This window comes from Panicum hallii, chromosome 7 (assembly GCF_002211085.1).
Source record: "Panicum hallii strain FIL2 chromosome 7, PHallii_v3.1, whole genome shotgun sequence".
NCBI classification, from domain to species: Eukaryota; Viridiplantae; Streptophyta; class Magnoliopsida; order Poales; family Poaceae; genus Panicum; species Panicum hallii.
This window is the reverse complement of record NC_038048.1, coordinates 36,673,013-36,683,314: the sequence shown is the minus strand read 5'-3', so window position 1 is coordinate 36,683,314 and position 10,302 is coordinate 36,673,013. Positions and strand designations below refer to the sequence as shown.

The window sequence follows — 10,302 nt, the reverse complement described above, 5'->3', positions numbered from 1 at the left end:
TTATGATAAACAGTTAAGATCATTTATTTTTATTTTAAAGCAGAATTTCCTCCCAATTAACACCCCTCCCATGGGAAGAGATCTATGGGAATTGAGTCTCTAAACTTCCTTTCCGCATCCCAAGTTAACTCCCCCTCCTGCAAAACAAACAAGAGAATTTTAATATCATATCTCTAAACTCTCATTCCCTTGCACTAGTTACCTCCAACCAAACAAGCCGTAGACAAATGAGAAAAAGCTGGGTGCTTTCAACAAAACTATGAACATAACCTTTATTGTATCTGCATCTTATTGTCATTTGTGTTCAGTTCCATAACAAAATATTATTACCAAAATACCCTCATTTCTGTCTTGAGCGCCGCCACGAAAGCCGTCGTGATCAGGATCCAGCCGTCGTAGAACAGGAAGGTCGCGTACTTCATGGCGCAGAGCAGGGAGAAGACACCTGCGTCTACGCGAAGGAGACGGCTAGTGCCATGGATTATGGTCATGCTTTGCCCCCGCTGACCTGACATCCAAGGGGAAGATCTTGCTCAGCACCAACCATCAATCCTTTCAGTTCCTGCTCCAGATCTCGATCGAATCATCGATCTCCGGTAACCAAGTCCTCACGGAATTCCTCCTGCGGAAAAACCAATGCGCTCGTCGTAGAAGATTGTTCCATGTCGTCTCCGATCCTGTTTACACCGCGGCGGGGCCTCACCGGAGCGCCGGCAGCGGTGCAGTCGATGGAGCACATCCCCGGAGCTTCTTCTAAAAATAATCCCTAGTTATTTTACACTTAACTCCCTATTTTGGATCCGTGAGTGTCGGTACATACAGATAGGGGTACCTCCTGCTAGGGTGTCCAGGCCCTGGTACTTCTCATAATCCACGCTCCCCCTCGCCTCTGGGCCACGTGGCATACGGCCTCCGGGCCTGACTGCTGGGACCACGGTCTCCGGACCCTCCCCGAGCTTCGTGAGGTCCGGGGCCTTTGCACACCCACGTGGGCGGGAGAGCTCTCGGGTAACCCCTGCGGACCCGGCCTCCTCTGGGAGGTCCGGGGCCGCCACGTGTGATGGCCAGACCATCACAGGTCAGCCCGCTCCGGCCGGCCACGGGGTCCGGTGCCGCCATGTGCTGCCCGGCGGGAGGAGCAGGGCTGACCCCGCCGCGTGCCTGCGGCCGGAGGCCCCTTACGGGTCGCCTCTCCACCTACCAGCATTCAATGCGGTAGGTGAGTTGGGCGCGCCAAGGTCAAAAGGTGCGGCCTGCCACTGACACACGGGGCAGGTAAGGTGACACCACGGTAAGCCCGCCTGATCTGAAGGCGGCGCGTCGTATCACCGCGCACAGTGCGCGGACTGTGTGCAGTCCCGTCACGGCGCTGCGCGTGTGATGATGGTCTGTAATAGGCGTGCTAAGGCTTGCGCTGTAACAGTGCGCATGGCACGAGTCAGCGCTGGCTCGCCCCCTGACTGGTGGTTCGATCCCAACAGTGACAGCACGGCTTCACTGTTGGGCAACGCTGACACCGAACACTGTACAAGACAAGGCTGTACACGGCCGTATCCCGACTGTGGATACGCACATCAACTCCCCGATCGAGAGGACTACGGAGAGGAGCTCGAGGAGATGACCTCCATATCTCTCGTAGAACAAGCTCCTGTTGGCCGGACCCACATGTCGGGGTCCCGCTCAGTGTAAGCATCCCCCTTGGACTATAAAAGGGAGAATGCACTCGTTAGAACACGGGATCAAAAAAACACTCACGCTAGACGTTCTAAGTTCCAGGTTGCATAAGCACAAGCTGCATGCTAGGCTCCATCCAGGCTTCTTCAAGCAATACAACACAAAAGTGGACGTAGGGTATTACGCTCCGGCGGCCCGAACCACTCTAAATCTCTGTGGCCTTCCTGCGTTCATCTGTTCGCCGATCGAGCGCTCCTAAGTCTCCTCCAAACCCATCCTTAACTAGGATTAGGCGGGTGCTTTCCGCCACCCGGCTGGAGAATTCCTCCGACAGTGAGTTTATGTGAAAATATCCAGGGACGAATATTCACATGACCTCCTAGATAGTCGCGATCAAATATGGGGTTATATGTAAATAATTGGAGGTTATATTTTTAATATAATCCCTACATTACGATCCGATATGTTTTTTTGAAAAAGGATTACCCTGCTTTTATAGAAAGCCATAAAAGTTTGTACAGGCCGAATATGTCTCATATTACCCCTAGTTGGGTCCTTTTTTTTGCGTATTATCACTCATGTGTCCGGACAGACGGCTGGCTCCTCCTCCAGTCCTCCTTTGCACCTTGGTGGTTGGCGTCTCCGTTCGCCGGTGAAAGGTCCTTGTTTGGTTTTGGTAATTGAGTGACAACTTAGGTGGACTAATAAGTGTTTATGTTGAGATAGACAGGTGATTAGTCCACACAAAGACACTAGTATAAGCAACATGTGCCATGATGGAGAAATGACTAAGTGTTGATGCTATGCTCATATAATGTGACGAAGGAACTCATTGCAAATGAGACATGACATGGAGTCTTGTGGTTAGATGGAGAAAATTGAGACAAGGCTTTGCGTTGATGGACCGGTAGCAAGTATGAAGGGCAAGTTGGAGGCTTTGAAGCGACAAAACGCACGTGGCGGGTAAGCTTGAGCAAAGAGTTGGCGCCGATGGACCAAGGCAACGGTGAAGAGCAAGTTAAGTTGAGATCGATGAACCAATAAGATCATATGATGATATGAAGTGGATCATATCATTCAAGGAAAATCAAGCCAAGTGTTGACTCGTGATGATGATAAAATGGCTTGATGGAGGTTGGTGCTTGTGAGGCATCAACATTTGAGAAGATGAAGTGGAATGCGCAAGGTAAAGGTATGATTTGTAGGGCATTTCATTTCACCGATCATAGGTTGTGTAGAGAAGTGCATGACCGCATTTAGGATAGATGGCCGTACTATCAAGAGGGGCAAACTTATTTGCATATCGGTCATCCAGTGCTACTTGAGCAATCTAACTTTGCATACGTTGCTAGGATCGAGTGGCATTGAAAGTTAAACAAAAATGATTTGAAAATGGTAACTAAGGCTTAAAGGTTTTGATCATCCCGTGGGAGATCATTTGGAGTTGGCATGCTTTGGAAAAAGATTTTTCGTTGTGCTGCTAACTATGGGTTGGATCTTGGATTGGATTTCTGAGTTGATCCATTTTATTTTGGTCAAGTATTCAGTTCTGATGTTTAGTCCTCTGAACAAGCTTTCCATAAAGTCCAAGATCATGTATTTTGGACATCGGAGCCAAAAGTTATAACTGGTTTATCGAGAATCGATTGTGCTGAAAATAGAGCTGCGGACCGTCCGCTACTGGGAGGCGAACAGTCCGCTGGTTTCTTATTTGAGTTCGAACAGAAGTGTTCTTGGCTTTGGGTGAAGTTCCAAAGTGTAACGCAGACAGTCCGGTCTTTAGGAGCAGACAGTCTGCCAGCTAACATTTAAACGGGCACAAAAATTTGATGTTTTCTGTGTTGGATGTCAAAGTGAGCTGCGGACAGACCCCTGGGAGCGGACAGTCCGCAGGTATAACTAAAGTTTGAGACAGAAACTTGCTAGGTTCTGGTGGGAATTTTACTTGAACTACGGACGGTCCGCGACTTGTGAGGCGGACAGTCCGCCAAGACTGTAACGGTCGACTCTGTCACACAATTATTGCGCTTCTAGCTGTTGGGTTTGAATGGCGGACTATCCACGATAACTCTGTTTCGATGAGTTTTGAAGATAACGACTAGTTTGAGGCCTCCCTCTATGAATAGAGGTGGTGGCCGGCTATTTGCGGAGCAGAGCACCTTGGGGACTTATTGTCCTTGTGTGAGAGTGCTTGGGAGCCCTCCAACTTACTTACTTGTGATTACTACAAATCATATCCGCTAAGTGAGAAAGCGATTTTAGTGCATTGCATTGAGAGATTGCAAGAGATTAGCACTAGGTGACCGAGTTGCAAGCTGGTGGTGCTTGTTATTCTTGGAGGTTGTCACTCCTAAACGGCTTGGTGATGTTGTTTCTGTTGAAGCACGCAAGAAGCTTGTGTGTGGCTTTGGATAAGGCATTGTGAGGGGGTACCGTGCTCATCCCGCGGGAGACGCAAAGACCAACACTAGTAGATCGAGGTGTGAAGAGCGCCAATTGGTCCAACCGGATCAAAGTGCTAGAGCTCGGTGTGAGCACTCCATGTAAGAGAGTGTGAATTGTGAGTCACCACCAGTAAGAGGATTAGTGGCAATCTTGGGCTTGCCTCAATGGGGATTAAGTGGTTGGCAAACCACCGAATCTCGGAATAAAAATTACCGTGTCAACTTGTTCTTCCCGTTGGTTTGCAATTCCCTTCACTAGATTGTATTTACTTGTTCATATACCTGTGCTAGTGAGTAGTAGTTGCTCTTGTGTAACTAGTTTTTATGTAGTAAAGTTGTGCTCTTGTGTAACTAGTTTTTATGTAGTAAAGTTGTTGCTGTCTCTTGTGCTACTTAGCTTGTGTAGCTAAGTAGTCTTGCTTAGTTTGTGTGACTAAGGCTGTTCCCAGCAGAGTGCGGCAGCGGATACCCATTGAAGGACCGCTCCAGCGTGGACCCCGCATGGATAGGAAAGATGCTCTTCAGCAGTTTCTCGTATAACGTTGCGGAAATGAGTGGTCTGTGGTCCCACGTCAAACTCTTCCTGCTGCTCACCCCTCTCCCTGGTTCCTCCACCACGTGTCGCTGCAAGAGGCCCTCCCCACCGATCCGATACAGGAGAGAGGCAGCGCCAGTTTGGGGTGCGTCGGAGGCTGTCCGGATTTTCGGAAGCTGGATCGGTTGTCTGCTGGGTGCATGAACAGTGGCTTTCAGCACCCTTTTACCGCATCGGATGCCGGATAGGTTCCCTGCTGGGAACAGCCTAAGTAGTTGTAAGCTCTCTAGTTTTGTTTGTGTAGCTTTGCTAGCTGAGTAATTTAGACTTTGTGCGCTTTGCATTCTATAGAGGCTCCCCGGTTGTTTGAATAATAGTTGCATAGACTTGTATGATCTTGCAATCTAGATTTGTGGGTGAGCTCTACCTCGTCCGGCATCCTCGTCCGGCATCTTAGTTGCTTAGTTAGGATCTTTTGTAAGGTGATTGCGATAGATAGAGCGAAGCGATGTAGTCTTGGCTAGACCGATTAGTTTAATTTCATATTTATTTTAATTAATTGACGCTTTTAAATTTTAGAAAGGACTGTTCACCTTCTCTGGTCCGCGATCTCAACCCTACAGCCGGCCATCATGGCATCTTCTGCCTCCCGCCGCTCTCGTCAACCGACCGTACAGACCTGGCCTCACGCTGTGGAGGACCTCATTTTTTGTCATGTTAGCCGGCCTGTATGTGCTGATGGGTGACGGCCTGGCTTTTCTGTCTCCCCCACCGCCGTCCGCCGTCAGGCGTCAGCCATCCCGCCGCTGAAGACCAAGTCATCCGCACTAGTGGTCCGCAGTCAGAGAGGACGAAGAGCTCGCTCAAATTGAGAATGTTAGGCTTGGGCGGACCATCCCTTGGCCTCCCCTGGGTTTGGCCATGGCGCTGAGGATGGAGGCCGATGTGCCCGTATCAGTTCGATGAAATGCGGCAGCAATTCGACACCACCTTCAGGCCCTTCCCCTCATGTGCTTGCGTGCCTACCAGGATCAAAAAATTTGTGTGTTGCTTGCAGCATTTCGTATGACTGAATTTGTTGTCTGCTCTTCTGTCTTCTTGTACTCTGCTGAGTTTGATGGCGCCATGCAGCAAGCCTGAATTTTTGGCTGGGCAGTATATGTGAAGTACTTCCATTCGCCCCTCCCCCAATTTGGTGATCAATCGTTCCTGGCCTCAAATATTTCAAAGTACAGGCGCATATCCAGATAACTGAGTCCGGTCAATTTTCGACAAGCTCAGATTACCATGTGCAATTTTTAGAGGCAATCAGCACAAACCTCAACAAAATTATCTGGTCGGCTTGGGCACCTCCAAAATGCAAATTCTTTCAGTTGGCTAGCGGTTCACGATAGAATTTGGACTGCAGACAGACTACAGGCGAGAGGTTGGACACATAACTCAACTTGTATACTTTGCCGCAGGGTTCCTGAGATTGGAATGCACCTCTTCTTCGAGTGTAGGTTCGCCAGGCGTATTTGGGCTGATATTTCTACTTGGCTGGCGGAACCCTCTCTGCACCCCGACAAACTGGAAACAAACAACCGGTGGTCGGCATTGGCCATGACACAAGAAGTTCCGCGCAGAGGTTTGAAATCCGTAGTCATCTTTATATGCTCGGAAGTTTGGATGGAGTGCAACACTCGCATTTTCAATCATGCAGAAGCGCCCTCCTTCATGGTGACCGCAAAAATAAGAGATGATGCATCGATGTGGACTGTGGCCGGCGCCAAGCATCCTACACGACTTATTGGTAGAGTGTGAGTCCTCATACGTGTTTTAGTGCTTCATGTTTTCTTGCATTGTGCTAACTTTCGTATGGTGTTGAAGCCTCTTGACTTTCCCTCTTCTTATTAATACGGGCAGCTCTCCTGCTGGTTCCGTTTCCAAAAAAAGATATTACAAGGTACCTGCCATTTTACCAACTACTACTGTATAATGCATGTATTTAAGTATTTTGATCCTCAATGAACGATACAAACGGAATTTGTCATGTGACACTGCCAAAGTGCCAATGAGTACAAAATAAGCCATAGTCTTGTCCTAACAAAATAAAATATGGCTTATATTCTTTGATGGAGAGGGTAGTAAGAATACTTGACGTTTTGAATCAAAAGAAATTGCGTCTTTATCACATTTATTTCGGTGATGAAGGTATTGTGGTAGTATGCCACATTGTGAAAAGTGAACTTGCATAACATAAATCACACGGTGTATACATAACACAAATTGGTATGTCAAAATGGCCATGCCACTTACATGAAACATTACAACTACTCACTCCAGTCACTCTACATACTCTACACCTTACTGTCTGGGTTCTTTTTCCCCCTCTGAGACCTAGTATTACCTTAGGTTAGTGCCACGGCGCTATTTCCGTCGTGGACGAACCTCTTCCAGTACCAGTGCTTCACCCAAATGGTGCCCATGGACTCGAGCGGGATGCCCTTGGTCTCCGGCAGGAAGAGCGCGATGAAGACGGTCATGACGGCGACCCAGGCGGCGTAGTAGGCGAAGGTGGCGTACTTGAAGCGGCAGAGCATGGCGAGGAACGACTGCGTCTGCACGAAGGTGAGGCAGAGGCCGATGGAGACGTTCATGGCCTGCCCCGCCGACCGGATGTCCACCGGGAATATCTCGCTCGGGATCACCCACCCCAGAGGCCCCCATGACCACCCGAACCCCGCGGTGTGCAGGCAGGTGAACACCAGCACCGCCACCGCGTAGGGGTGCGCCATGGCCGCCTCGCCGCTCTTGCCGATTTTTGCGCCCATGATCCAAGCCATCCCAACCTTCAAGGATCAAGAAATAAACTCGGATCAAAAGAAGAAGATGCATAACACATTGGCCGAGTCATCTTCATGGTGTAAAGTATTTGGAAATACCTGGGCGATGACCATCTGGATGCCGCCGACCATGAAGAGCACCTTGCGGCCGTACCTGTCGATGACGAGGGTGGAGAGCAGGAGGGAGCCCAGGTTGACGGCGCCGTTTATGACGGCGCCCATGAGCGCGGCGTTGCTGCCGAATCCGACGGTGCGGAACACGAGGGGCGCGAAGAAGGCGAGCACGATGACCCCGGTGAGCTGGAAGAACATGGGCACGGCCACGGCGAGCACCAGGTGCGGGCGGTACTCTCGCCGCGTGGCCATCCGGCGGAACGCGCCGTCCTCGCTCCGGCGCGCGGCCTCCACGGCCTTGGCGATGTCCCGGAGCTCGGCGTCCACGTCCGCGTCGGGCCCGCGCACCCGGAGGAGCGCGGCGCGGGCCCCGTCGGCGCGCCCGCGCATGACGAGGCTGCTGGGGGTGTCGGAGAGGAAGAGCGCGCCGACGAAGATGACGACGGCCGGCGCGCCCGCGAGGCCCAGCGAGACGCGCCAGCCCCAGGGGGCCCGCGCCGTGGCGTAGTTGACGAGGTTGGCCGTGAGCACCCCGAGCGCGAGGAAGAACTGGTAGCCCGCGGTGAGGGCGCCGCGCCACCGCGACGGGGCCATCTCGGCGAGGAACAGAGGAGCGGCCTGCAATAGCGAGAATTATCTGCACGCGACAATTGTGTGGCCCAGCCCATATGGATGGGTCGATGTAATTCTCGATATCCTACACGCATATATTTATTGGGCTAACTTTAGCCGCACAGGCTCAATGGGCCTATAAGTGAAAGCCAGTTGGGCCGCTTCATGTCCCCTCACCCGATTTCAGGCCCGCGTGCCACGGTTACCTCCTCAGTCCGATTAGAGTGTCACCCCTCACACCTCAGCAACATCTACTCGGCACCAAGCCACCAACTGTCTCTATCCGAAGAAGCCTTTGGCACGCCACTAGCGACGAGTACTGTTAGGCAATCAGCAGGTGGCGATGCACCATCTGCCGTAGGCCGTCGCGGTCGGCATTTTTTCCGCTCTAGTACCGGATAGCTCAATGCAAGCTTGGACTAGCAAAGTCAACAGAGATTTAGAGATCTGGGAGGACAGGGACGGCTTTTCTTCCTTCCTTCTTTTTGTTTGTTTCTTCCCGTGGATCGTTCGAGCCCACATGCCTGCATCACCAGTTTGAAATACTCTACTAGGCAGTCGCGATTATTCACACGCGCTTGTTTAAGCAAGAACGCTCTTATCAAGCTGTGGCTTCGGACAATATCTTCGAGATTTTTTACGACTTGCTCTTGATGTGAAAAACTTGTGACCTCGCTGTCGGGGACCAATCGCGCAAAAGTCTGCTGCGACTGCAAGGTCCAACGAGTCCAGTGAAAAACGGCTAAGTTTGCGTCATCAGCGCAAGACTTTGGACCGTTCGCTGGCGCGCGCGTGACGCACGGTGGAGAAGAAAAATGCGCTGCTGAGCTCCGGAAAGAAGAGATGCAGCTATGCAAGGGAGGCCGACTACTGACCTGGTTGGTGAACCCGACGCCGAAGCCGAGCAGCATGCGGCCGACGATGAGCATGGCGATGTTCACGGCGGCGCCGGTCATGGCTCCGCCGGCGAAGAAGAGCGCGCCGCCCATGAGCATGACGGCCTGCCGGCCCATCGCCGCGGTCACGCGGCTGGCCACCAGCGACGCCACCAGCCCGGCCACGTACAGGGACGACGTGAAGGCCGTCAGCGTCTGGCTGTCGTAGAGGCAGTACTCGTTCCCCTTGGCCGCCGCCATCCGCCTCAGGACCTGCGGGAAGAAGCGTCTCAGGAACGGCTCCATCTCCGAGACGCCGCCTTGATCCAATCAGCAGATCATCAAGCACACAGTCACTCTGTTAGTTCGTTGACCTTTCTGTAAGATTTTTCAGCTCAAGAACACAAAGGCGTACAACGAAACGCATGGAGTACTACAGTTCAGAGTTCAGAGCAAGCAAATTAATACAGAAGTTTTGTTTTGAACACCGGACCTGAGATGCCGATGTCGTAGCCGAAGATGAGGCCACCCGAGGCAGCCACAAGGCAGCTCATGAACACCGAGAGCGTCAGGCTTCCGCCGTAGTCCGTGGCAGGGCCGTCACTCGGAACAATGGCACCTCCGGCCATCTCTCCGGCTGTCACCTTTTCCGCTCCTGACGAGAGAGCTCTGGCCAATTTCTTCTCTTTTTCAGAGATGCAGGAGCCATATATGGTCTTCACCTTGTTGGGATTATACTATAGTTGCACACGTACTATAGAACGCCCACTAGTAATATCCTAATGGCAGGAGGACGTTTCTTAGTGCGAGGGATATGTTGACACTGACTTGCGTTAACCTAAGTCTCCAATTCATACGAAACAAGTTAGCACTGAAGATAACATTGTTGAGCAAAGTTGGGCTAAGAATACCCACTCCAATAGTCCAATCCCTAGTCAAGCCAACCAATCTGTGCTTGATGGTTGTAAAGCTAACAAAGCCCATGTGCAAAACACAGATCATCATCACTGTCAAACATTGTTTATCGATTCAAACTGTTTTTATCGTATCAGAGATGCAAACAGCAGCAACAAAAAAAAACCCTTCACCCACCTGCGTCCAAGTGAATATATACCTCAACATTGCTCAACGACCATATTCCAGCAACGCTGCCACCCAGACCGTGCCCAAATACTCAAACGGCGCCCTTGGTACCCAGCAGGAAGAGCAAACATACTCCCACA

At 51.2% G+C, this 10,302-nt stretch overlaps 1 protein-coding gene across 2 annotated transcripts; it reads right to left on the bottom strand.

Moving 5' to 3' along the window:
• Positions 1–6,882: 6,882 nt before the first annotated feature.
• On the bottom strand, positions 6,883–10,050 carry LOC112900084 (sugar transport protein MST1-like). Of its 2 annotated transcripts, none has more exons than XM_025968814.1 (4): positions 9,573–10,050; positions 9,080–9,399; positions 7,578–8,210; positions 6,883–7,484 (listed from the first exon to the last, which is right to left on the bottom strand). In XM_025968814.1, the coding sequence occupies exons 1-4, from the start codon at positions 9,706–9,708 to the stop codon at positions 7,044–7,046; spliced, it is 1,530 nt and encodes a 509-aa protein (XP_025824599.1). In that variant the 5' UTR covers positions 9,709–10,050; the 3' UTR covers positions 6,883–7,043. The 2 variants fall into 2 exon arrangements, with proteins under 2 accessions (XP_025824599.1, XP_025824600.1); XM_025968815.1 differs by having other exon boundaries at positions 9,080–9,437; positions 9,573–9,706.
• Positions 10,051–10,302: the final 252 nt, after the last annotated feature.